Here is a 25,269-nt window from a genome sequence, read left to right on the forward strand (position 1 = left end):
TCTGCCTTGGCAGAGATGATGTGCGATAATGAGTGCCATTTTAGCTGTGTTGTTGTGATGTTATTGTGTGTCTTATAACATCTTCTTGTGCTGTTACGTTTTAGCATTAACCATTATCCCATAATTCACGATTTGGACAATGTTAACATACTGTTTAGCAACATATGCTAATTAGCTTTAAACACAAAGTGAGGCTGAGGCTGATGAAAGTGTCATTCCTTTTGTGGGTGCGTGGTCATAAACTAAAGTACTGAAGACATTTTGATTTGATGGGTTAGTGAAATCAGTAATTCCATTCTGTGGGGAACATGAACATCTGCACCAGATTTCATAACATAATCCATCCAACAGTTGTTCAGACAACGCTCTAAACCAAAAATGTCAACCTCTCTGTGACACTGGATGAAAATTTCGAGGCTCACCAAAGTCCCTTGGATTCATTGTCTAGAAACCATTAATGTTTGTACAAAATGAATGTAAAGTGGTGGAACAACCCACTGACTGTCACTGCCATTCCTAGAACTGCCCAACTAGCATGGCTAAAAACTGAGTGTACTCAGTATCGCAGTTAAAAAAGAACACCTAAGCAACCAAGGTGTTCTAGATGGAAAATTAGATTTGCTAAACTTATTAAAGGTCTTTTTAAAGCAACATTTACATTGGTTCTTCATGCACCTTGGAACAACAGGAACTTTTGCCATGAAGAAAACAGTAAGCTCAGAAAAACTGACCTCTGCAATGATTCGCAGAAAGAATGAGATGAGGAGAAAGAATGGATTTTACAGGATAACATGAAGTGTGGTGCAAGTATGAGATTAAAGAGGTTAAAATTAGAGATTAAATTATAAACACGGTAATGGACAGAAATATTCAATTAACTTCAAGTTTAAGCAATATGATTTATAACTGCTTGAATTCAGTTTGATAATACTCATGCTGTCTGACATAACTTTCAAAAACTCTCAAAAAAGATAACTGAAAAAAAAACCAAACCCTTTTTAACTTACCCGAGTCTGTCTTCCTCCTTCTTCCTCAGGTCAAAATCTCGCTGGACAACTTCCCACACATGCTGGGCCTCCTCATCTGTGAGCTTGGAAAGATCCAGCTTCTTCCCTGTTGTGGTGCCAGGCATAATTGTGAAGTTGATGCCTGGAGCTGGGCTATAGTGGGGTAATGAAAAATAACAATGGGTTGGTTTGTAAACGAAGTTAAACTAAGCGATAATAGTGTCAAGAAATGTGTAAGCAACACGGGAATTCTGTTTTCCACAGATACTAAGGTTTAATACTAATACTTAGCTGCTGTGAAAATACCACAAACTGTGAAAACAGGTCATTGATAATCAGGTCACCTGCATTCCTTTTCCTAATGATCAATCAGTGCTGCACTGCCTACGATTCTCCGCAACGTTCAGTGCTGAAGTTCACTACATGACATCAGTGTTAAATCAGTTGGTGAGGGATGGTCATGGCATGTTCATGGTACAAATTCACGTGCCATTATAAAAGCTGTAAATCGATAACGTCTGTAAAATCTGCACATGAATGTCTCAACAAGTCAAATCTCTGAGCTGTGATGGTTCCATCTACATCTATTCTGTGTTGCTCATTCCTCTCTATTTCATGTCGCTTCCAAAAAAAGCTGTAAAATTAAAAGAGAGGTTCAGATTTTATTTTTTAAAAAAACATTCTTTGCATTCTTTCATGCCAGTATATCCACTGAAAGTGTCCCTACACTGTGAAAGAGGAGAGATGCCTCAGCTGTAAAACTTATAGTAGGGTTTACATTCCTGGTATAGTGTCATAAAACCTACATTCACTTTCCAAAAAGCGTCTAAATAAGGAAACACTGTCTATGTAAACACTAAAAAGGAATCACATACAATAAATTTAGAAGATCCCCTCTTAATTGGCGTACTCAGACTGGTGAAGCCTCTTATTAGCTTTGTCTTTAGTGTGCACATTTGCAGGGTTAGGTTGTTTATGCATTCTGTCTTCCACTGTATCTTTCACAAGCAAAGTCATGCTAGTATGGGCAGGAGAAATCATTATAGCAAAAAAATGACCTCTAAATATAGGCACACAAGATAAACTGTCTTTTAAGACTTTACAATCAAAGCGATTTCTGTGTTGTCTTGACATCTTCTACATTTCAGACTTTACAGCACTTACTGTGCTCCTAATGGCTCTGTGGGTGAGACATGACCACTAGAAAATAGTGTCTGACAAGCTTATTCTAATAAAGCAACTATATCAATATAGCAACTCCTTTTAAGTTGAAATGGTGGCCTTGTTAGCAGTCATTTATTTACACAGATAGCAGATATGGAGCAACACTGTCATGTACTTGGAGTCGTGTTTCTGTCCAGCTGATGAATCTAAGTCCTATATTCACCCTCTTTTAGCTCTGCTTTTGGTCTCTACCAAGTCCTGAGGAAAATATCAGACTCTTTAGCTTCTAAATGCTCCACATTATTCTCCATCTAGTCACTAACTGTGTCGGCCTGCCAGGTAGTGCAGTGTGCTGCTCATTAGTGAAGATTTAAACACAGGTTTTATTAACATCAAATGGTCCATTTGTTACCTGTAATAATAAGTTGTTTGTCAGCGTCTTCCAAAATAACAATAAATGCTATTTTCTGATCTGCCACACCTGTAGTTTAAGTTATACCCAGGTTTACACAAGTAAAACAACTTGGTGATGTTTGTGGAAAGACCTTCCACCATGAACTTCTCTTGTTGAGGTGGTATAAAAGACTTTTTTCCCTTACTGCTTAGTTATTTATTTACATTTAAACTAAATCAAATGTCATATTAAGCATTTGAACAAATGGCCACATCTGCTGCTTTCTGTGAGGACAATGTCTTTTCTTAGACACTGTACCTTTTCCTGCTGTCTGTATGAAACAACTTTCATTCTCAAGATTTTGGTCATGATGTTTAAATCTTACATTTTTGAGAAATCTGTTCACTCTCTTTAGTGTTGCTGCTGTTTTTTCGAAGCAATGAAGCAAACTAGAATTAAAATACCAACCAAGTGACTTGGAGTCTGTATCAGGTGCTAAAACAACCTCTCTGCCACATGCATCTGTCCTGTGATCTGTAAAGGTTTGCACAATTCAACCATCACATTGCAGGGAGATTTTTTCTTAAACAAGTCTCTGTTAATGGAGCCTACCCAAATATTTCACATGATCCACTTTCATGCTGCATTTGTTTCAGCGCATGAGGTAACATCATTCCAGCTGACAGAGATACACACATGTACACACACCTCCACGCACATACACACACACACGACCAAGACCAGCGAGTTGCACAAAAACACTCTTCCAAAATAGGAGAGCAGTAAAGGAATGCTCAGGAACATCACATAATTGTCTTGTTTTCCACAGGTTATGTAAGAAAACTCAAATGATTGGGCAGCCTAATCTAATTTCTGCTTCTGCAAGTGGGCAGTAATGGTAAAAACAAGCATGCCAGAGAAACAGAGACAGAGAAACAAGTCTCATCTAAATGGTATAATCTTAGTGGAACATTCATTCACTCACTCAACTTTATAAAACACTGCTTACAACTTTCCCACAGTTACATTCCTACACTTGAACTGTGTTCAAGGGCTCTATATGTATTTGCTTAGTGGGTGTGCATAACTTGGTATCTTACTCTGTTGTATTAAGGGAAGACTAACAAAAAAAAACAAAAACTTTAGAGTTCCAACATAAAACTTATTACAACATGTTTGTCTTCATCTCTTAGTATCTCTTATAAAATCATACTTGTATATAATGTGGTCTTTAAAGGATTGTCTGCATTAAATTTGCTGTTGATACACACAGCTCAGCAGGTGAGCATATAAAGGACTCCTTGTGTTTGCAAAGGGAAGGTCAAGCTTGATAACAGGTGTGGAGATACACAAACCTGAAATAGTTTTACAAACAGCAAAACAACAGCACAGGTAAAGCATACATTTTTAACTTTATTCCAATTCAAACCATTTTACGTATTCTTGGATGGAGTTTTCAAAGTGGCAACCTTGGCTCCCTCTCAGAAAATTTATGAAGCAGACAGGACAAGAGTGATTTGGTATTTGCTTCAAAAACTGGTAAATACCACATAAACTGCATCTCAACTTGGACTTGACTCTCATGCATGAGTTTGGTCCAAAGAAATGAACAAGATCATTGCCACCCTGTTGAGTTTAAGTAGCACAAATGTCAAAAAAAAAAAAAAGCAACAGCAGGATTAAAATCACATTCATGCCTCTGGGACTCAAACACACATATTCAGATACTAACTTCTAATTTTTCATCTTTTAACATCATATTGACATCAGTGTGTGTAAATATGACTTACCTTGGCGCTGACTGAGTAGCCCTCAGGCTGTATTTCCTCTGAAGGAACACCAGGCTGACTGCAGGGCAAACTAAGTAGCAGACAGCAATACTAATCACATGTCTAGTTAACCAGGAGGAAGAAAGGCAGGCAGACAAGCCTCCTCTCCGCCTTCCTCGACTTTGCTTCAAAGTGTTAGGCTATGTGCTTTGCTCCTTCCATTCACAGTGGATTTATTTAATTGGGACTGCTATTAGTTTGCATTTATGTTGGGAAAGTACCTGATTGAAGGTAAATCAACCTTTTGTGGATATTTTGTTGCTTGGACAGTACCCAAATGCGAAGTGATCATGAGGTTATATAGAGGCCAGCTGGGCTTAAGTCCACAGTCACATGTCATGGATCCTACATTATAGGAAAGAGTGGTGAAGCATAAAGAATGCAGAGCCCTGTTTTATTTTTTCTCCCTGTTTCTAATTAATTCAGTGTTGGCTTTAAGCTTACTGAGAGACAGAATATAGATGTAAGACGGTTATTTGCACAGTGGGTGGGTCTACTTTCTTTTATTGGAGAAGGATCGTGTTCCAATGATGGAGCCAAACATTTACACCTGGGATTACGACTTGGAAGGAAAAGCTATCAAGTGTTTTTATATGTCTATATCATTACAGTTAATCTAATGTGATGTGAACGCAAAGTTGGAAGGAGTAATGACGGCCATAGGAAACTACCTATCAGTTGTGACAGAAATGCTAAAGTGAGAAGCCTTGCTTTTCATTCTTAATGCATTTATCTCATAAGGATTTCCTCCCATTTCCTCCCTCACTGGTTTATATTTACCGAGAGGTTGATTCGGGCCATGTGACCCGTCCAGCAGTCCAGCTTTCTTGTTTACTCAACCACCAGGCACTGTCATCTTCCCCTGGAATAAATAAACATGAACACAGACTTTGGAAGAGGTTAGTCACACTGGGGGGTGTTGTTTTTTTTTTGTTTTTTTGTTTTTTTTTTTGCATTGCACTTAGTCATTAGTTTTTTTTTCTAGTTATTTTTTCGCACAGAGCTTGAATGGTATTCAGGGCACTGTCCACTTCTGGCATTAAAAAACAAAAAAAGAAAAAAAAATGTAATTGTTGCCTCAGTGTAGGCAAATGTTTGTTGCACACAGTTTGTGAAAAATCACCCCTGTTCACCATGGTCTCATCTTTTAGCACATCAGGTACACACACATAAAGCTCCATTTTACTTAAAGGTACCATGTGGAGTTATTGACCACTGGTAGCATTATCGAGCAGTGGTTTTCAGAATGGGTCCTGGTTTTGTTTGTGGAGTGCACCTGCAGAGGGGAGAACATGCATGAACACAAAACATATGGGTGATGTGATGCACATCCTTGGTATGATTACAAGAACATTTCACAGGGCACCTGTAAAGCAAAATACCAGCTCAGTTATTTCAAAGATGAAATTAATTTATTGACTGTGTAAAATTTGCTATAAATCATAAATCTATGTAATAGATGGCAAATTTGGTGTGTCTATCTATCATTCTCAACTTTAAAAAGAAATACTAAATATAAAATAAATATAAAATACTTCAAGATTGCTGGTTATAATTGAAATTTCCAGATGAGTGGAAATCCCCCTAAAACATCAAGAAACTTAAAGAGAAGCTCTTTGAATTCAGTAAGAAAAACACTACAACAAAGTTTTGGCTTCAGCACTGTCGGTTCCTGCAGTTATCTGCCTGTGTATGTTCACACTGAATTCCTCCCATTTGTACCTTGGATAACACCCAGTGCAAACAAGCCAATGTGTATAAAAATCCTGGACAGCACATGATCAACTGGTTTGCATGTTTGACTTTCACTCTTCCTGTACTGGCCTGCAGAATCCCCACCAGAAGATTTAAGGAAACTTGAGACATAGGGTATCTGTCGCAGAAAATGTATCACTAGTATTATCAATTCATATTGAGTACTATATACACAGGGCTGTTCAGAAGAGTTTACTGTCTGTATAATTCACTAAATGCCATATAGTATGTTTTAATTTGGGATAAAAATTGCTTATGGTTGAAGTTATCCTTTTTTTGACACATCCTGTTTCCTTCAGCCACTAATAATAAAGGGTTAAATATGTGTATTTACAAGGAATTACATCTTAAATGATCTGTAACCTTCAATTGTGGTGTGTGCAAACACTGTTGTAAAATGCATAAGGCATAAGCATGGATAAGATGGCAAACAGTATTAGTGGATAAAGAAATATGGGAACCATTTGTACACACACACGTGCTCACACACACAATGTAAATGTATTACTGAAGTGATGGATAGACAAAGTGTTGGTGTATTTTTGAGTACAAGATGTAAAGTAGCATAGAGTACTTTGATGTGCATGATAACATGAGCATGCTAACATGCTCACAGTGACAATGTTAAGATGTTGATGCTCTCTTTGTATGATGTTTACCATGTTTGTAATCTTAAATTGTTAGTATGCTAACATTTGCTAATTAGCATTAGGGATAGAGTCCAGCTGAGGCTGATGGGAATATCATTTTAGGGATCATAGCACATCAATTCAATAACTGCGGAGAAATTTCCTCCCAAATCAGAAATGTCAACCAGATGGTGGCACCAGAGGAGACATCAGGAGTTGAGCATGGTATTCAGGATAAATTGTGTGGGGGCCATGAATGTCTGTCACAACACCAGCAAAACCAAAAAAAAAAAAAAAAAGAAAAAAAAGGAAAAAAGATAAAAGAAAGAGAGAAACATCTCCAGAACTAGCTGGCTTGCAACTGCAGTCTTAAATTTACAAGTGACCTTTTAGAAGGTTGGTACAAAACCTCCCCGTTGATTTAAACACGGCACTGGACTACACACACTGAAGACACACAAGAGGCACTAATATAAGCTATTATCCCTATTATATGTGTAGAGATGGGGATAATGTGTGACAGAGCTCATGACCCCTGCTCATACCTGGTTTAAACCAGATGTGTGACTCAGAGAGGAACTAAACTGTTAGAAAGAACGAGTGAAAGAATTTAAATCAACCACAGGTTTTATCAACATTTTTTTCTCCTGACCAGCCATCATTTTGTGGTTTTGGCGTCTCCCTCTCTTGCCTGATTTATTCTCCCATTGTAAGATTAGACCCCTCTAGTATAAGCATTCACTTATACGTGCTGATTATCTCTTCCTGGGTTATCACTGGAGTGTTGGCCCCCTTCTCTAGCAATCATTGGAAAACAGGAAAAAGGCCTGTTTTCAGTGCTGTGACGAGGCCATAACAGGAGGAAAAGGTTGTCTGACTCTAAAAACCAGCATGTGAGCTTTTCCTCTGCACAGTAAAACACTGTCCTGGTTTTCAGTTTTATGTATGAATGCCTGAAAAGTTTTTGGTTTCGTCATAAATCTGACTGATCCTAAGATCTAGCATTACATGGTGATTGGAGACTGGTTTCATCATTTAACAGCAGCAATGCTGTGGTCACTGACTTTTTTGAATTGTTGCATCGCACTTGAACTGCACTTAGAAGTAAGACCGTGGACTGTAAGAGAGACAGACACTTTTTTAAAATTCAAAGGTTCTTTGTGTGTTCTCTAATGGGGATTATAGTGCCAGCAGTTTTATAGGAATCCCCCATTTTAAAACTTTGGAGGCTTTATGCTGGAAAAGTTTCCTTTCACACTTCCAGCTGGGCACTTCCAGGCTGTCCATGCTTTTTTTTTTTTTCTAATGTCAAAGCTGTTTAGAGCAAGTGACAAAGGCTCATTTTAGTGCTGCAGGACACATGGGTCTTTTACAGACTGTCACATGTTCCATACAAGAGAGGGAAAACCGTCCCTCTTGCTTTCTTTCTTATGTGAAAGTTTTTGTGTTAACTATTCTGAGTGTGAAGGAGAAATATGAAGACTGAAAAAAATAGGGGGAGTCTCCTTCAGCTTCATTTTTTTTATATTCCATTCATTAGCACTCAAAACCTGAATCTGTCCTTCCAAGAAAAACAGCATCAGTCATTTAAACAAATGCCAACTAAGGACAAAGTCCTGAAGCTGCCGTTAGGAATCATGAATCTTGTCTGCCTGGAGCACACTTTACCATGGGAGACAGCAGTTCAAATTCTGTTTCCTACCAACAGTCAATGTTGGTTTCTTTTAACTATAACCACAATTGTTTTCTAACAATAACCAAGGAATTTTTGTTCCCAAACCCAACCAAACCTTAATCACAGTGGTTTCAGATCAGAAAACTATTTTATTTTTGCTGACAAATGACTGAAAAATGGTGTCATTGTGCCAGTAGAAGGCTTTTACAAAATATTTATTTTGTTTTTTAGTTTGCGGCACTTGTGTAACCCATATTTATATAATAACACCAAGCAGAGTTTAAGTATAGTTTGTCTTGTTAGGTTTGAGGAATCCTGCTTAGACTTAGACAATTGACAACACTGATTCTACACTGAAGGACAGGTAATCATAGCTTTTTATCTGAACTGGCTTAGGTCAGGTCAGTGAAGGTTGATTACCTATGTTCATTGTATACAACAGTGCCAGTGAGCCCAGTCCTGGAAACCACACCCATATTCTCATGTGCACCCCCAGTGACAAAGAGGGCTGGTAAGGAGACAGACAAGGACGGTAAAAACTTTAAGGATTTTTTTGTTTGTTTGTTTTTGGACAGTTCACTGGCCCAGTGATGCAGCTGCCCACTGGGAGTTATCCCAGTATGTCCAATGGCCAGTACAACAATGAACTGGTTGCTTCCTGCTGCCATGATGTCTGTACTGAGAATACCTAACTAGCCTCTTCTTAAAGCTAACTGAGGTGCCATTGTCCCTATTACAAGTCAATGTACCATCAGCATGATTTTAGTTATTGTAAGCTAAAACAGAAGCATAATGTTGCTTTAAAACTATTCAAGACACTAATTAAAAAAAAGAAACACTCTCCAGATAGGCTGCAACTAAGGTAGCCTGCACTGAATTAAACGGTAATGGGTGATCGCTACCATATATAACTGGTTTAAACCTTGTGAAAGCCCTCCTCTTGCATTGATGAACTCCCTACAGTCATATTCAGGCAGCAGGACAGACATTAGTTTGACATCTGCCACCTTTGGAATTTCTCGGCTTGTCCTGAGAAATGCTGGGATGCACGATGCACCCTGGGGAAGCAGTTCAACTGGATAAATCTTCGCTCTACACTCTGTATCACTGAGTGTCCTCAGGGTCTGCTGTTCCCTCCAATGCTTCCCTCAAAAATACTGGGTTACTGGAGGCACCAGCTGTGTGCATCATCATGATCTTTCCAAGCTGTCTGGCAAAAGGGCCCGATCAGACTATCTCTAGCAGTGAGCAGCGTTCTGCATTGACTATAGAAAGGAGATATTTCTCCTGCTGAGTCATGAACAAGAGAAATTACAAGAATGGATAAAATACACAAGCACTGGAATAAACTTCAAATAAAAGAAATCTCCTAAACTTGTTGACACGCCTTAACTAAAAAAAGATAACAGCTCTAGATATAACACCAACGCTGTGGGCTTCAGACTTAAAAGGATAATCACAGTTTACTGCACTGCTTGGATCTTATTTTCGTAGGTTTGATCATCATTTCCAGAAGTCATGATTACATTATACACACAAGATTGATTACTGAAATCTTGAAATGTGACAACATTGCTAAAAATAAGTCCAGTGTGGCAACAAGAACAAGTAGTCAGACGATCAAACAGGTCATTTTTAAATAAACCCCCCCTGTTAGTCAAACTTATTTGGAGGAGAAAACTAATCATAACCCAAACAGTTTACACAGTTTACAGACTGACTTCCTGGTTCAACTTTAACCAAGCTTACTTGCTAGAGTTGTGGACACACAAAGAGTCCCTGTTACCATTACTCTGGTAAGTAAGGTGTTATTGACCAATAGGGTCTATGACCAAACCTTCAAAAATAAGACCCAGTTTGTAATAAACTGACCTCTAACATTGGCCAGAAGACTTCAGGTCAATAACAGTGGTATTACTAGGACTAGGAGCAGCAAGCTAAATTATTCAGAAAATAGAATTTTCTAAGCTGTAAAAATTTTCACTGGGTGAATTCACATGAACTTAATTACACATGGCCGCCAAGGCTGTTGCTGATCAGTGTGGATGTTTGTCTTCAAAGCTTTTTCTGTCCTCTAGTGGGCAGAGAGACTCAGAAACAACCTCTCAGCAATTAGCTTTCATGTCAGCCTGTTCTGGTTACTGAAATAGCAAACAGCCACCTACTTACATGTCCGGAGGTATCCCTTTGGAGCCCAATATTCCTGGTCTGCCACCTCCTCAGTGAAATATCTTGGTCTCTTCACCTGGATAGCCACTTGTATGTAAGTATGGGCAAAGCAGGTTTTATGTGGTCTGGGTGTTAATGGGTATGGCATTCTAAAACCCAGAGTTTCTTGAGAGACCCTGAAGCTGCTTAATTCGTTTCCTCTTGGATCAGCTCATCCTGGTCACACAAAAAAAGTAGATTATTGTTAATACTAATAAGATGAAGTATAGAACATAAAAACAATGCACTCCATGACTGCAGTGACACACTTATACAGCGCAATTAGGGAAACAAATTTTTATGATGCAGAGTGACTAAGGTTCAATCAGTGAACTGCAGTTATCCAAACTGGATGGTGACCCTTTGACCTGCAGTCAAAACGGCTCCCTGAAGTGGCCGTCCTTAAATACAGCACTGATAGGATAAAGGATGGGACAGATCTATCCTTTCAAAGTGGTGTTTACTTTGCTACCATGTTGAAGTGATTGTCATGCCTCAGCCATTATGTAACAAATGCTTCCCTAAGTGAACCTGTAAAGCAGAGCATTCGAAGTCTTAAACACATTTCCACTCTGTCAGACACTTGGCTGCCTCCCCTCTACCACACTGTACACCCTGCTGCATAGTTAAGGTTTTTCATGATTACATGGTACAGATTGAAAGATACCCTTTGTGTTATAGATGCTCTTTTAAAACGAGTCATGTTTAGATGAAAGTATCCAGTATCCGTGTTTCCTCAGCTTAAGTTTGATTTAAAGCCAGAGGTGAAGACACATTTTGCACATTGACAAAATCACATGGGGGACTAAGAGAGTGTAATGCTGCAGAAATCCATAACTATCATTTTTAAACATGTCAGTGCTCATTTCTCGTTAACTGATCACATCCCCAACCTCACCTCTCTGATCCCCTCCTTTATAGTGTGAAACACTTTAAGCACCGTGACATTAAGAAAGACAGGAGAACAAAACTGTAAGTCTGATGAGAAAAAAATATTCCTAGATGTCAAGCAAGTCAACTCATTTATCAAAATCATGGAAACTTTAACTTCTTAAGGTAAATACCACTTGTGGAGCAGGAGCAGAAAAGGCAGCGGTATAGTGAGTCAGCTCTCAAACATTTGCAACTCTGAAGGGCCTTTTCAACACAACTAAGGACTACGAGACAGACAGAGTCCAACAATGTTTCCATCTTGAATCTGGCTGAAATGTATTTTCATTCATGAATATGTACGTATATAATTTATTGAGGAGTAGCCATGGCTACTGGCTACACCATTAATAGATTCCAGCTGTCAATTAAAGACATCCATTGAGAGTTCAATGGTGGGCATTGTTCGGTTGGGCTGGTGAGTCACACAAGCAGTGGAGGGCTGGGGGGGCTGTGCGGCTGTACTTGGCAGAGTGAGAGGGAGATGTGATACACCAGAAGCAAGTTACAGCAACAGTTAAGTGTTGGAAAGACATTCAGTCACTGCTTCTTTTGTGGGGAAGAGTGGGAGCCAAAGAAACTGCAGCTAGTTTTGCAGAATAGACGTTTGCAGAAAGCTTGAATAAATAACTAGGTGTGCCCTTCAGTTATCTGAACTATAGGTTACATTAATGCCAAACATCCTAATGGAAAACTATTGATAACACAAACTCTTCAAAGCATTAGCAGTCCGCAGAGAAACTCAGTGGGATTTGTTCTTGTTTACGAAATTATAGTATCTGGTCCCTTTTTGAGTTTACCTCCCAGTGAGATTGAGTGGGTGGTGTGGGAAGAAGGTGTGGTCAGTTACTCAATCGTTGTCATGTAGGAAGAGGTGTAGCATGGCTGTGGGAAAACTGAGAGAGGAATATTCCAGAAAGGTTTTCCAAACCCAAAATGGGTATGGAAATATGTGTGCATCATGTGACTGGTCATGTTAGCAAGCTATTTTGCTCAGAGTGGTTTGTTAAAAAAATACAGTAGTACCATGTGAATGCATTTCAAAGACAAATAATTGAATAATGACAGTTGGACAGAGATGACTTGTTCCTTCACATTTTGAAGCTAGCGTTTTCTATGGCATAAGTAATCCCCTCGTTCAAGTAAAAGACCTGACAAGAGACACATTCAAGTTAAAGATCTTATTTTAGTTCTATTTTGCAGACATATTGTTCCAAAAGGGAAATAATACTACCAACTGGTGTGTAAAGTGAGTGCTATATTCATGTGGTTGCTTCATATAACTATAAAACATATAATTTATACCAGACTGCTTTCTTTGCTGTGAAAGGCACCAGCACCACAATCTTCATAAAACACAAGAATCTGTATCATGACGGCCAAATGCACATTAACATCCATGATTAAAGAGCTCAGAGTTCAGAGCCGCAGCAGTGTTGGGAGGTTTGAGTGGGATTTTCCCCCAGTATACTGGCTGCAAACCTCAAAATATATCCAGAATCTTGAATATTTCATGTTGAACACCTTTTAGGCGACGATACTACACAGCACAACATAATGTGCCTGTAAGCTGTAGACTACATGAAGCTGATAGATTACTAAAACAAATGTTTTTACTTCATTTGTTGTGATAATTGTGTTGATGGCTCATGAGCACTTCTACAGTGTGTAAACAAAAATTGGACAACTCATATTTATATTGTGTCTTGTATCTCAGTAGCAGAAATAAAAATAATAATAATAATAATATATATACAAAAAAGTATTTAAACTAGTGGTGGGCCGTTATCGGCGTTAACGTGCTGCGTTAACGTGAGACTCTTAACGTGCGATAAAAAAAATCTCGCCGTTAATCTATTCTCAAAATTGGGTTGGGAGCTGGGTCTATACTCACTGACTTTCACCTTGATATTTTAGCGCGGATGTATACCTAGCCGAATTGCATTGTGGGGGGGCGAGAACGACTTGTCAACATGGATGCAGCTTTGAAGCCACCGGGTTTGCTTGGGGGGAAATTTATTTTTAAGAAGCTTCCCGATGGAAACCTCGACAAGAGTAAGGTTGTTTGCACCTTGTGCAATGCGGAATTAGTATACTGTAGGAGTTCTACCAGTCTTAAGTACCACCTAAACGCAAAGCATCCCTTTGCTAATTCCTCGGAAGATGCCGGCCCAAGCACTGTAGTAGCGCATACGAAGCGCCGTCAAGCTACTTTGTTTGAGTGCAACCGAGGCAAGCCCGTCAGCACAGCCCTCTCAGCCAGGCTAACTAATCTCCTTACTCAGTGGATTGCCACCAGCTGCCGGCCCATCAGCGTGGTTGAAGATGGTGGGCTCGAGCTTGTTCTCCAGACGGCTACAGGTGACCCGTCTTACAAACTACCTGCGAGGCGAACTATTATTAGGAGAATACACGACCAGTACACCGCAGAGAAAGCCGCAAAAGATGAGAAGATGGTAGAAGCTAATTGTGTAGCACTGACTGGGGACCATTGGACTTCTGTCAACAACGACAACTACCTCGGCGTTACTGTACACCTCATCGATGCCAGCTGGGAACTGCACTCCTTCGCTTTAGGTAGGTATGCGTTAAACTGTAATTTTAAATTACATAGTTTAATTATTGAGCCTATTAAATACCACGGCATCCGAATTACCACCACATTATGTTTGCTTTTTTTTTACGATTGCTAATACTAGTAGTGAACTTATTCTGATCTACTTTGTCTGTCCGTTAGGTGTGATGAAAACAGAGGAGCGTCACCATGCGGAAGCGTGTGCCAGGCAGTTTCTCGACATCGCTAATCAGTGGGGGATAGCTGACAAAATTAGCACCATTGGAACTGACAGCGCGCCTAATATGTTGGCAGCAGGGAGGATCCTGCCATTCGAGCATTTGCCCTGTGTTGCGCATGTTGTACAGAGAACAATTTTAATGTCACTTCGGGAAGGTGGCTTTGATGGTACACTGGCCAAGTGCCGTAAAGTGGTCGGACATTTCAAACACAGTCCGGCCAACTCAAACGAGCTGAATGTCCAGCAAGCCTCCCTTGGACAAGCTGAGGAGCCACTCGTGCAAGATGTTCCAACACGGTGGAATTCCACCCTTGAGATGATCAAGCGCGTGAGGCGCAACAGAAACGCACTGCACACAATGCTGTCTCAGCAGAAACACAATCTGGCCCTCCCAACAAATGCTGAATATGAGAAGTTGGCAAAGCTAGAGGAACTATTGGAGCCATGCAGGTATGGTCTACAAAAATAGCATGTTCATGAATTGCCATACAAGTCCTTTTAAATGTCACTTTGTATGCTATTTAAGAAACACATGCCCTTAAATGTAATGTGATTAAGAACTTTAAAAATGTGTAATCTGAGTTAAATGAATGTCAATTATTTATCCTCTGTTACTTTCTGTCTGTGTGTGTGTCTCTGTCTGTGTAGGTACATCACTGAGCTCCTTGGTGGGGACAAGTATGTATCCTGCTCTGTGGTTCTACCTGCCCTGTGCCACCTTCAGCACGCGATGAAGATCTCAGATGATGATCCTGCATATATTGTAAGATTCAAGGCTGCCTTCACCAAAGACCTCAACCAGCGGAAGGAGAAAATAAATCTGGAATGGCTTAAGGTATAGACTGGGTAGACTGACAAGAAGATAACTGTATTGTTTGACCATCATGGACTGTTAAGTAGATCGGTGAATGAATATATGAATGAGTCATGAAGAAATATTTAGGTTGGATTTGGAAAGTGACATTTTCATCAATCAATAATTTATTATTTTTTATTCATCAAAGGTGGCGACTGCTTTAGATCCACGATTTAAGGACCTCAAGTGCCTGCCCAGAGCAGACAGGGAGCCAGTGTGGGCATTGCTAAGAGAGTTGGTGAAGGGAGAAAAACCTGCTCTGCAGCCATCAGGGGAGGAGAACCCTGAGCCACCCAAGAAGAAAACAGCCCTGCTACTGATGGGATCATCAGACTCAGAATCAGATGAGGAAACACCAGAAGACAATACTGTGGAGAGGTACAAGGTAGAGCCCAGTGCCAGTCTAGACCAGTGTCCACTGAAATGGTGGTCAGAGCACACTGCTGTCTATGGTAAGATGGCCCACATTGCCCGTAAATACTTGGGGACTCCTGCCACAACTGTTCCATGCGAGAGACTTTTTTCTTTAGCAGGGCATATTGTGCAGAAGAGGAGATCTAGTTTGTCACCAGAAAATGTGAACAAGCTGGTCTGCCTGAGTGACTGGTGGAAGAAGGAGAAATAGAGCTTGGACTGGACTTGGACCTCTTATGTAGGCTTACAGTAAAATTCATGTGTTACTGAATAAACTGTTTGTAAACACAAGTATGTCTTACTGAACATGATTTATTTTCATCAAGAATCAAACGACATTCTCAAGCAGTTAGTGATGCATTTTGGAAACAGGAGATGAGCCCCTGGTCTAATGTGCCACCTGGTTTAAAAACGATTGTCTAAGACTTAGTTTTAATCATTATTTAGGTAGCACACATATTCTGAATGCCTTCGGTAAAATTCAAATGAGCTATTTTAATCTAGATTAATCTAGATTAATTTCATGATTACACTGAGATTAATCTAGATTAAAAAAAATAATCTATGCCCACCACTAATTTAAACATGCTTTATGTAGGTTTATGGTATTGCTACATAGCCAGCGTTAGAATTACAGAGCTGCAGCTGCTTACCTACTAGTCTAGAAGAAACTTTGCGAGTTCAGCATAAAACGTATTTTCCAGCAGTGGAAATCAATGCCAGTGTTAACTCATGTTTTGCTTCTAGTTCTATCACTTCTTTTCTTGTACCGAAGTTAGCATGCTAACAAGCTAGCCCCGGAACACAAATTTCTTGCACTGAGAAATGACATTCACAGTGAGTTTGCAATAGTCGCGAGGGGATAAAAGTACAATGTACAACTGTGTTTGCATCTCTAAAATTTAATAGATCTTTTTTTTTTTACATAGATTTTTTGCAATATTTCTGAGGTCATAAAAACATGATTGAACAAGTTTTGTTTTGTAAGGAAATTTACAGACATCCATCGTATATATCTTATATTAGTCAGGCAAACCTGTAAAGACCTCAGCGTGCTGAGGTCAGTGGGCTTCACAGTGAAGTACAACTAAGTGTCATTTGCATCACAAGGAAAACAAATATTGAGTCTACAGATGACATAAACCAAGGGGAGCGTAAGTAATGGGAAGAAAATTGGTCCTAAAATTGACCCTGGAGGCACACCATACTTAACGTGTAATTAACTCCCAGGTGCACCAAGTGGTGTAGCTCTTATTAACCGCTTAAAGTTACCAGGTCTCCATGGCTATTCAGTCTGGCATACACCAAACTAAGCGGCTAACTACTGGGGAGGACAAGATGAGGAAAGAGGATGAGGAGAGAAGGGGAGAGGAAGGGAGAAGAGGAGAGCATAAGAAAAGGAGGGGAGTAGAGTGGAGGAAAGGAAGGGGGATGAAAGAGCGGGACAGGAAAAGAGGAGGAGATGAGAGGAGGGGTGGAGAGCAAAAGCGAGAAGAGGGGAGAGAGCAGGAGAGAGGAGAGGAAATACGGTGATTTATCTTTTATTGGAACAGAGACAATGGGACTCAGTTCTGTCTGTATAGACAAAACTGATCTGGGTAGTGAAAATTGAGAATGGCTGGTTAAAGACAGTTCCACCAAAACTGAACCAAAGCCCTACTGATGGATCTGCTGCTGTGACCACACACACATAAACCATAATTTTGCAGATTAGTTTAAGAGGAAAACCTGTAGGCAACCATGACTGGTTCACATGGTTCATACTGTCCTTATTTTATCTTTCTGAAGAAACTGGTGTCAGACTGAGCACTGACACGTGATGCATGACTTAAGAATCAGTGCACTCTTTGCACAATTTGCCTTCCTGGGTTACACACTCTGACACTACAGGACCCAGGAAGGGATGTACAACTGTTCTTATTTTTAATTGCACATGGCTGTTTTTACAGTGTGTAGATATCACACCACAATGTCTGACGATAGGGGCCTGGGTTCAGCTTTAGAGAAATTGTCCTTTAAAATCCTGCAGCCATGTTAGCTGGTGATACAAAAACTTTCAAACCATGTGTGCATAAATTTTTTAACTGCTGTCAGGCATAAGTGCCTGACGTCTGGGGCCATGGACAAAGAAATAGATTCCACCATCAAAAGATGGCTACATCTGGCTCTGGACAGGGGTAGCAGGATAAAGAGGGTGAGGAGAAAAGAGCGTGAGGAGAGTACAGCTGGCTCATGGCCTGAAACATGGCCTGTATGTTCAAGACTTGTTTTTTTGGCAATAGTTTACAGGCGCTCAGTGTTCAGGCCCGGTGTTTACTGGCTGAATTTCCTCATTTAACTATTTGTCAACATGTTACTGCACATGCAGTGCTGACAGGGCAGGAAATAAAGAGAGGAGGGGAGTGGAGGAAGATGGGGTGAGAGGAGATGGGAAGAGGAGAGGAGAGGAGAGGAAGAGAGGTTTTCTGATGAATTACACTTTACAGTCATGTAAATAGATGATGTGAATAATCATTGTTCAAAATACAGTTGATGTTGAGGCATTTTTCATCTTAGCCAAATATGTCAAGTGTTTGTATTAATGAGGAGGCTTGGTTGAGGTTTAGTTTAAGCTGACATCTGGAGCCAGTGCTAAAACTTTTCTGGTCCAACACAGGGCCAGAATAGGGCCACTTATGGTCATGAGATATGGCTATGTCATGGGCCATGTGTGGCCTGTGTTCTAGCTGCCAGATCTGGACATAATTCACTGCTGTAAGTAGGTTGTGTTGCCCTTTACTGGGACAGACCAATTTTGCCATACTGCTCCACTGCATTCGGGACCATGTGAGTGAGTGAATGTAACAATTCATCAACATGGCTGTTTTAGCTCTGCTAGTGGTAAAGCTCCAGAAATGGAAATGCCAGTAAACTGGTGGGTTGGTCGTAAATATTAGATAGATTGCTATGAAATGGTCCAAACATTGGAAAAGCTATGAGATTTCTATCAGCCTCAACTGTGTTTATTTCTAATTAGGAAATGTTTAGCATGCTCACATGTTAAACTAAGATGGTGAACATGGTAAACATTACAATGCTGATGCTGAGGCTAGCATCAAGCTTGAGCTACACCGTGTGCTTGTACAGCTGTGAGCACGGCTGCAGACTCTTCTTCTTTTTTGCTCTAAAACTGAGTGAAATGTGTTATGTGGAGCTTTCACCAAAATCCCAGTGATGATATTCGAGCTGAGGATGATGACATAACACTGTTTGGTTTGGCCTTAACACAACCAGAGGCAGAGGGAACGGCTTTTTGCATGAGTTCTGATGCTTTCATTCAAAGGCTGAGTGTTTGTAGAGTTAAAGTCAGAGATCAAACTCTTTCTTTTCTTGATAACTTGCGTTATGTGTTAGTGTTATTTAATACAAATTATAATATACATTTGTTTGAATGCAACACAACAAAAAGAGAGGTTGAAAGGGACACTCGGCTAAACTCAACTAAAAGGCTTTACTCTTTTTCACTTAGTTTTTACAGTTTTATTGTTTTGCAGCCTGCAGAAATAAGCCAGACCAGATGCAGATCCAGGTATGAAAGGCCACGTCAGTGTGATGTCCACCAGTGTGGATGATCTGGAGTCCTTGGTGTCATTCCAGAATATCAGTGTTTAATCCGATAAGAGTGAGGGAAATCAAAGGAAATAGGATCACTGAAGGATGGTACGCAGCTGTGCTCCTCATGTGTGCAACACATTTCCATTTTATAACTCCTTGTGGGCCTAAAACATTTTTTCTTTTGCTTTTTTTTTCTCTTGGCCAGCTGTTGGTCTGTCTGCTTTCTATTTAGCTTGTCTTTCACTATTTCCCCATTTCTTATTGATCCAATAGAGTGTCAAAAATAATATGAAAAATCATTATCACATAGGCCAAGCTTAAATGACAGATATGCTTTTTTCCCCCTCTACATCATTAGAGGAATGTTCTGGATTTGAATATTTCAATTCTCAGAGGTGAGCTATAACAGTTCCCTTTTTTTATCCTTAATGATTAATTCAAATTATTAATGATTAGCAGCTCAGTGCAGATGATAAAACATTAATGTTTGTTTCCTTTAAAAATTATGCTTTTCATCTGAGAGGCAATTAACAAAATCAAGGACATTTACCCACTACAATCATCCGTGTTTTTCCAATTATGGTTGCCATTGTTTATTTCGCAAACAAAACAACATGTTTAAATAAAAGACATTATAGCCCCAAAACAGAGGTAGGTGGGAACCTCCCACTGTGTGGAAATACCTAAATAAAAGACTGTTTTATTCCTTTCACCTACCTTGGTAATGAATACATGTCGCAGTGTTTGTAACTTACTTAGATGTTGAAATGCTGAGCTCTGAAGTTTGAGCCGACGAAGCAGGAAAAAGGACGAGCTTGAGCTTCTCTGCCTCACCCTGATCGTCACTGCTGATCTGAAGTAATACAAATAATGGAGATAAAGTGCAGCTTTTGGTTGACACAAGATTAAACAGATGCACCATGTGATGAGTACATCTACAGCAGAATGTCAGGTCTTTTGGCAGATTTAAGGGGCTGGGTTCATCCCTGCAGAGGAAATGGCCTGTATAAATAGCTTTTGGACTTCTTTCTGGGCTTGTCCCTTAGCAACGCCTCACACACACACACACACACACACACACCCAACACACATAGTTTTACAAACACATATACATACACGTTTGTACTTGTATATGTGTTAATGCATTCCCTATGGCTAACCTTCAGGGGGTGGTTTGACATTTTGGAAAATATGCTTATTTGTCTTCTTTCCAAAAGTTAGTTGAAAGGATAAATACTGCCAGAAGCCGGTTAGTTTAGCATAGCTTAGCTTAGCTTAGCACAAAGACTGGAAAGGGTGAAAAACCTGGCTGTGTCCAAAGGAAACAAAGTCCATTTACAAATCTAATTTAAATTAGTGAACAATTCCACTTCACCTGCACATGTAGGTAAAGTGTGACTTTTCAAATCATAGTTGACATTACATGGTCTACATTCCAGCTGGGATAAGAAATCCAGATTACCAGGGTTGACTTGATTCAGGACTAAAATATTTTGTGGAAGACAAAATGTACCAAAAAGAGAAAAAATAATTAATTAGTATCATAAACATCAATACTGTGATAGTTCTACTGTTGACCTTTATCCCGATCATCATCATATTTCTATTTTAAACCCTGAGGCCGAACCAAGACCAGATGCCTGGTCGAAATGACCTCACTGGACAAAAATGTTGTTATTTTACAAGACAACAACTCAAATTTGTTTACACAAGGAAAGTACAACAGTCACATAGTGAAGTACATTAAACCACAGTCACCAGCACACACACACTCTTGGCCTCGCAAGCACATTCTACAGAGACAACACAACAAGAGAACAACACAACAGATTGTGAAAAGCAGGTTTTCAAGAAATGCCAGTGGCAGGAGAGATAAGTTTCTGTTTCCTCACTCAGGGAGGACCAGCGTGTTTCTCTTTTACTGCCTTCTGCCCCCAGTCCCCACTCTGCTCTCTCTCTACATGTGTCATCTGTAAGCATTTTACTCTAACACCTGAACACACACATCCACATCCACACCCACATCCACACACACACACACACACACTGGTGAACATCTGGAACATCTGTTGGAATTATGAGGTAAATCCAGTTCTGCATCTACTGCCTAATTGAGATAGCAGACTTAGTATGAACACTGTCTGAGGTATATTTACATTAGAACATTACAACATGTAATACCTTTCTGCTGTTTCCATTGTGTCTATTTAACAACACCAACTATAATAACAACAACAATGGTAATAATAATAATAACAATGATGATAGTACTCAAACTGAGTCACACAATGCTATTCCAGCCAATCAGCAACAGGGGGCGTTCGTGCTCGTGCACAGAACAAGCTAACACAGTGATTATTGGGACTGATGCATAATTCATAATGTTATACCTTAATTCATAATTTTATAGGTTTCGTTTTTCTTCTGCTATGAGAAAGAGTATCCACTTCCTCCTCGGATAAAATGCTCTGGATTCCTCCATACTTCTCTTTTGGTTAGCTAGCCCAGCTGTTAGTGTTCCATTACATGAATTAAGGGGTCGGTGACCTGCTCAGATAAATTTCAGGGGGTTCCCAACCGATTGGCAAATCACCTGAAATGTCGGTAACTCTGTGCAGAGTCTTGATAAGAGAAATATGTCTTTAATCTGTTTTTCGCCAGATACAATTGTAACTTTCACACAGTAATTTTCTCCTTTAGCGCTCAGAACCAGAAGCTGTCTTCTCAACAGAGAAAAACCACTGACTGCTGTTGTGCATGAATTCAGTTTTGTGAAAGACTTCCTGGGGAGAAGATCTTAAAACAGAAAACACAGATGTCACTATTAATTTATACACAATTCCTCAAGGCATATTTATTTGTTATAAGTTGCGGCAGCTTTTCCCTTGTGTGCAGTCCATTACAAGTTCATACAAAATGTCAGCAACTACAATGACACAGTAAAATTTTAGAGTTTTTGAAGAAAAAGAAAGAAAGTCCTCCTTATTGTTAAAGAAATGAAACAGAACTGAAGAAATTAAAAACTATTAACTAAGAAAAGACATAAATAAATGAATGAAAGATGTGTAATAATGAAAAGAATGAGAAGCTGACTTATTAAAAGGATGTTCAGTGTGTTTCTGAGTGACAGAGGACAGACAGAATGTGGTGAAATTCAAATGCTTAAGTGCCTCTTTTGGGGCAAAATGGTGCCAAATTCTTGTGTCAGGCTTGGGTCTGTAAAGCAGTGTTACTGTATTACAGTAAGAGAAGTGGATCATATGTCCCAAGGTGTTTCTGAGGGTCCCACAGGGTTCTGCCTATTTGGGCCATAAGAGCTGGAAATAACATAATTGTACTGCCCTCACCACCAAGCGTAACCCTGCGAGGCTAGACAGCCAGATAACGTGGGTACTCTAATGAAGAATGCAAGGCGTGACTTTTCTTGCTTTACTTACAGTCACGAACACACACTCATTCACGTAAAACAGAAAAAACAACACAAATTAGTATCTGCACGTTAACTTAAACAATAGTACACTACGCAAAATATAATGGGGCTAGCAAACAAACTCATAATACGTGCGTTAGCTCGCTCGAATGGTAGCCGCTAACATAAAATGCTAACAACACAACACAATAAACATACCACTACACTACACACACACAATACTTACAGACTGTAGTGGTCCCAGGCTGAAGCGTATGCAACCACATTAACCAACTTTAAGAGCACGTCTCTACGTTAATGCCTTAACTTGTTAACTGAAGTAACGTCGCAGAGCGGAGTGGCAGAGATGCGAGTTAGAATATTAATGGAAAGACCGCTCACTCTGTCGCCGTTTGCAAAACCCAAGGAAAGTTCAGAACACTCACTCTGACACAATTTCCATGAACTAAAGAAAAATACATCTTTTACATTTTTATACTTTTTAACACTTTAACTTATGCACTTTAATGTTGTTTTTAACCTTTAAAGACAGCACAATTTATTTATCTATTTTACTGACAATTTACTTTCTTTGACACTTGATTTCAAGTTTGAATGTTTGCGATTCTCAGGTATTTATCACTTTACAGCGATTTCTTTACAAAATTATTTTGCATGGGAAAATATGTGTTGGGACTTTGGACGTCACATGACTTGCAATTCCATCTGTGGCCATTATACCAAAATACTGGTTGAGGTAAGACTGAGAGAGAGAAAGCTAATATGTGTGTGTGTGTGTGTGTGTGTGTGTGTGTGTGTGTGTGTGTGTGTGTGTGTGTGTGTGTGTGTGTGGGTGTGTGTGTGTGTGGGTGGGTGGGTGTAACACCCCAAGGGACTGCTGCTGGCATAAGGGAGAAGGTGGTAGTTAGCATCAGGAGCTTGAACTACCATGATGGAAGCTGCAGAATAACTAAATGACAAAAAACTGAATGTGTAGCTAAATTATAGACTTGATACATGACAAAACAGTCATGAAAAGGAAGGATGGATAGATAGAAATGAGAATAAATATGAATCAGCCAACATGCACTGTAGAGCAAAAAGCCATCAAACTAAAGATTAAAACAGGAGGAATGGAGTAGTTTTCCTGATTTTATGCATCAGTGCAGCATCATGTGCAGCAACATTGCATCATGGTCCACAAAGGCCTCTTGATAATCTGGTTGTTTGATAAATTGCTTCCTGTACAGATTTTTCAGTTCAACATCATGTTCATGTTTCCACAGCTGACCACAGGAATCTGGATAGGGCCACGCAGATTAGCAACAACAGCCCAGATCTGCATATATAATGCAGTCGCAACACTTCACATGTCCTAAAGAGCAAACAACCAATATTTTAATGTATGACTGACAATATAGGACGTGTAAAGGTATTTTATAGTTCAATTAAGCATTTCCTCTTTCCATTCTGTCAGTTCTACACATGTGAGAGACCCTCCATGTGCAAAACCCTAGAATTAAGTGTAGAGAATAACATTCATTCACACTGCTGATGGGGGATCAACAAAAAGCTTCGAGCTTGGCCTCCGTCAGCCTGTCAGGCAAACGTGGAGTGATTGCTCAGCATTTTACACAGACGAATGAAGTCTATAATCCAGCCATTTATTCAAGTCAGGACTCAACTGAATTATCTTTAGATAAGTTCCATATTTAGACTGATGCCTCAGCTTGTATGTCCAGATGTGCTTCCTATATCCCACTTCAGGAAATGAACAGTAGCTTGGATTTTGGAGATGGCCACCTGCTGGAAGCACCAAAAAGAACTCCAAAGCCCCATCCTCTCTGCTTGGCTATAGCAGGGATATCTGACATGAAATGGAAGACTACTGATTATACTATTATCAAGTCACCTCACGGACAATAGAAATCATTTAACATTTTCAGCTCTTTCATTACCAGTTGTGGCAGCGTGCATGGCGTCGTTTTCACCTTGTGTCTATATCTGTCTGTGGACAGATTTTGTCACAGCACTAGCATCAAGGTGCAGTCACAAAACTTTTCAGGTGTGTGAACAAGACCAAAATGATAGCTGAGTTTAAAGATGGGTGTGGTCCGAGGAATGGAGCTGGAAGTGGGGGGTTGGAAGTACCAAAGGGGTTATTGGGCCCCCACTTTACAGCCCTCGTTGTAAAGTGGGTCCACGTTTGTTTATGGCTGTGAATCACTGTATACCATTTCAATAATTCGCATCCATCCTAAGACATTAGGTAAAACTAGCATCCATCTTGTGATGGGATCACATGGTCAGGCATATTGAATAAATCTTGTGCAGTTCACCTGTTTCACCTCTCCTTTGTTGTGTGTTCCATTGTAAGACTATGGCTGGTGTGATCCCATCGCAAGGTGGTCTCTAGTTTTAGCTTTACTTTTGCTATTCGGATCTCTACACTACCATACAAATGTATGCAGTGATATGTCCCACTTATACAGTTCACTGTTGAAGTGCTAATGCTTATTCTGTGACATGATGGTTTTAAGAGACCATAGTTACTTATGTAAAATAACAAAAAATGCTTGTTTCATAGTAGTGTCATATTTTCATGAGTCA

General features: G+C 39.8%; 2 protein-coding genes across 2 annotated transcripts in view; one reads left to right on the forward strand and one right to left on the reverse strand.

Annotated features, from left to right (window-relative positions):
• The window catches only part of mlphb (melanophilin b), a 33,197-nt gene extending 28,821 nt beyond the window's left edge, over positions 1-4,376 (reverse strand). Inside the window, exons 1-2 of the mRNA XM_041057370.1 lie at positions 4,356-4,376; positions 1,008-1,160 (exon numbers count right to left, since the gene is read on the reverse strand). Of these exons, the coding sequence (XP_040913304.1) occupies positions 1,008-1,132 (125 nt within the window). The 5' untranslated portion in view covers positions 1,133-1,160; positions 4,356-4,376. The remainder of the gene's footprint in view (positions 1-1,007; positions 1,161-4,355) is intronic.
• Positions 4,377-13,564: 9,188 nt separating this feature from the next.
• On the forward strand, positions 13,565-15,867 carry LOC121193927 (E3 SUMO-protein ligase ZBED1-like). The gene is made up of 5 exons (XM_041056356.1): positions 13,565-13,646; positions 13,755-14,168; positions 14,329-14,836; positions 15,035-15,221; positions 15,391-15,867. Exons 1-5 carry the CDS (start codon positions 13,565-13,567, stop codon positions 15,865-15,867), a joined length of 1,668 nt encoding a protein of 555 aa, XP_040912290.1.
• The last annotated feature ends 9,402 nt before the right edge of the window (positions 15,868-25,269 follow it).

Source organism: Toxotes jaculatrix, chromosome 15 (assembly GCF_017976425.1).
Source record: "Toxotes jaculatrix isolate fToxJac2 chromosome 15, fToxJac2.pri, whole genome shotgun sequence".
In the NCBI taxonomy this organism is placed as follows: domain Eukaryota; kingdom Metazoa; phylum Chordata; class Actinopteri; family Toxotidae; genus Toxotes; species Toxotes jaculatrix.

Excerpts from the sequence above, each read along its gene's own strand:
- LOC121193927 (XM_041056356.1), top strand. The coding sequence starts at position 13,565 with ATGGATGCAGCTTTGAAGCCACCGGGTTTGCTTGGGGGGAAATTTATT. Across the intron at positions 14,837-15,034 it reads GAACTATTGGAGCCATGCAG|GTACATCACTGAGCTCCTTG; the intron begins GTATGGTCTACA and ends CTGTCTGTGTAG. Across the intron at positions 15,222-15,390 it reads TAAATCTGGAATGGCTTAAG|GTGGCGACTGCTTTAGATCC; the intron begins GTATAGACTGGG and ends TATTCATCAAAG.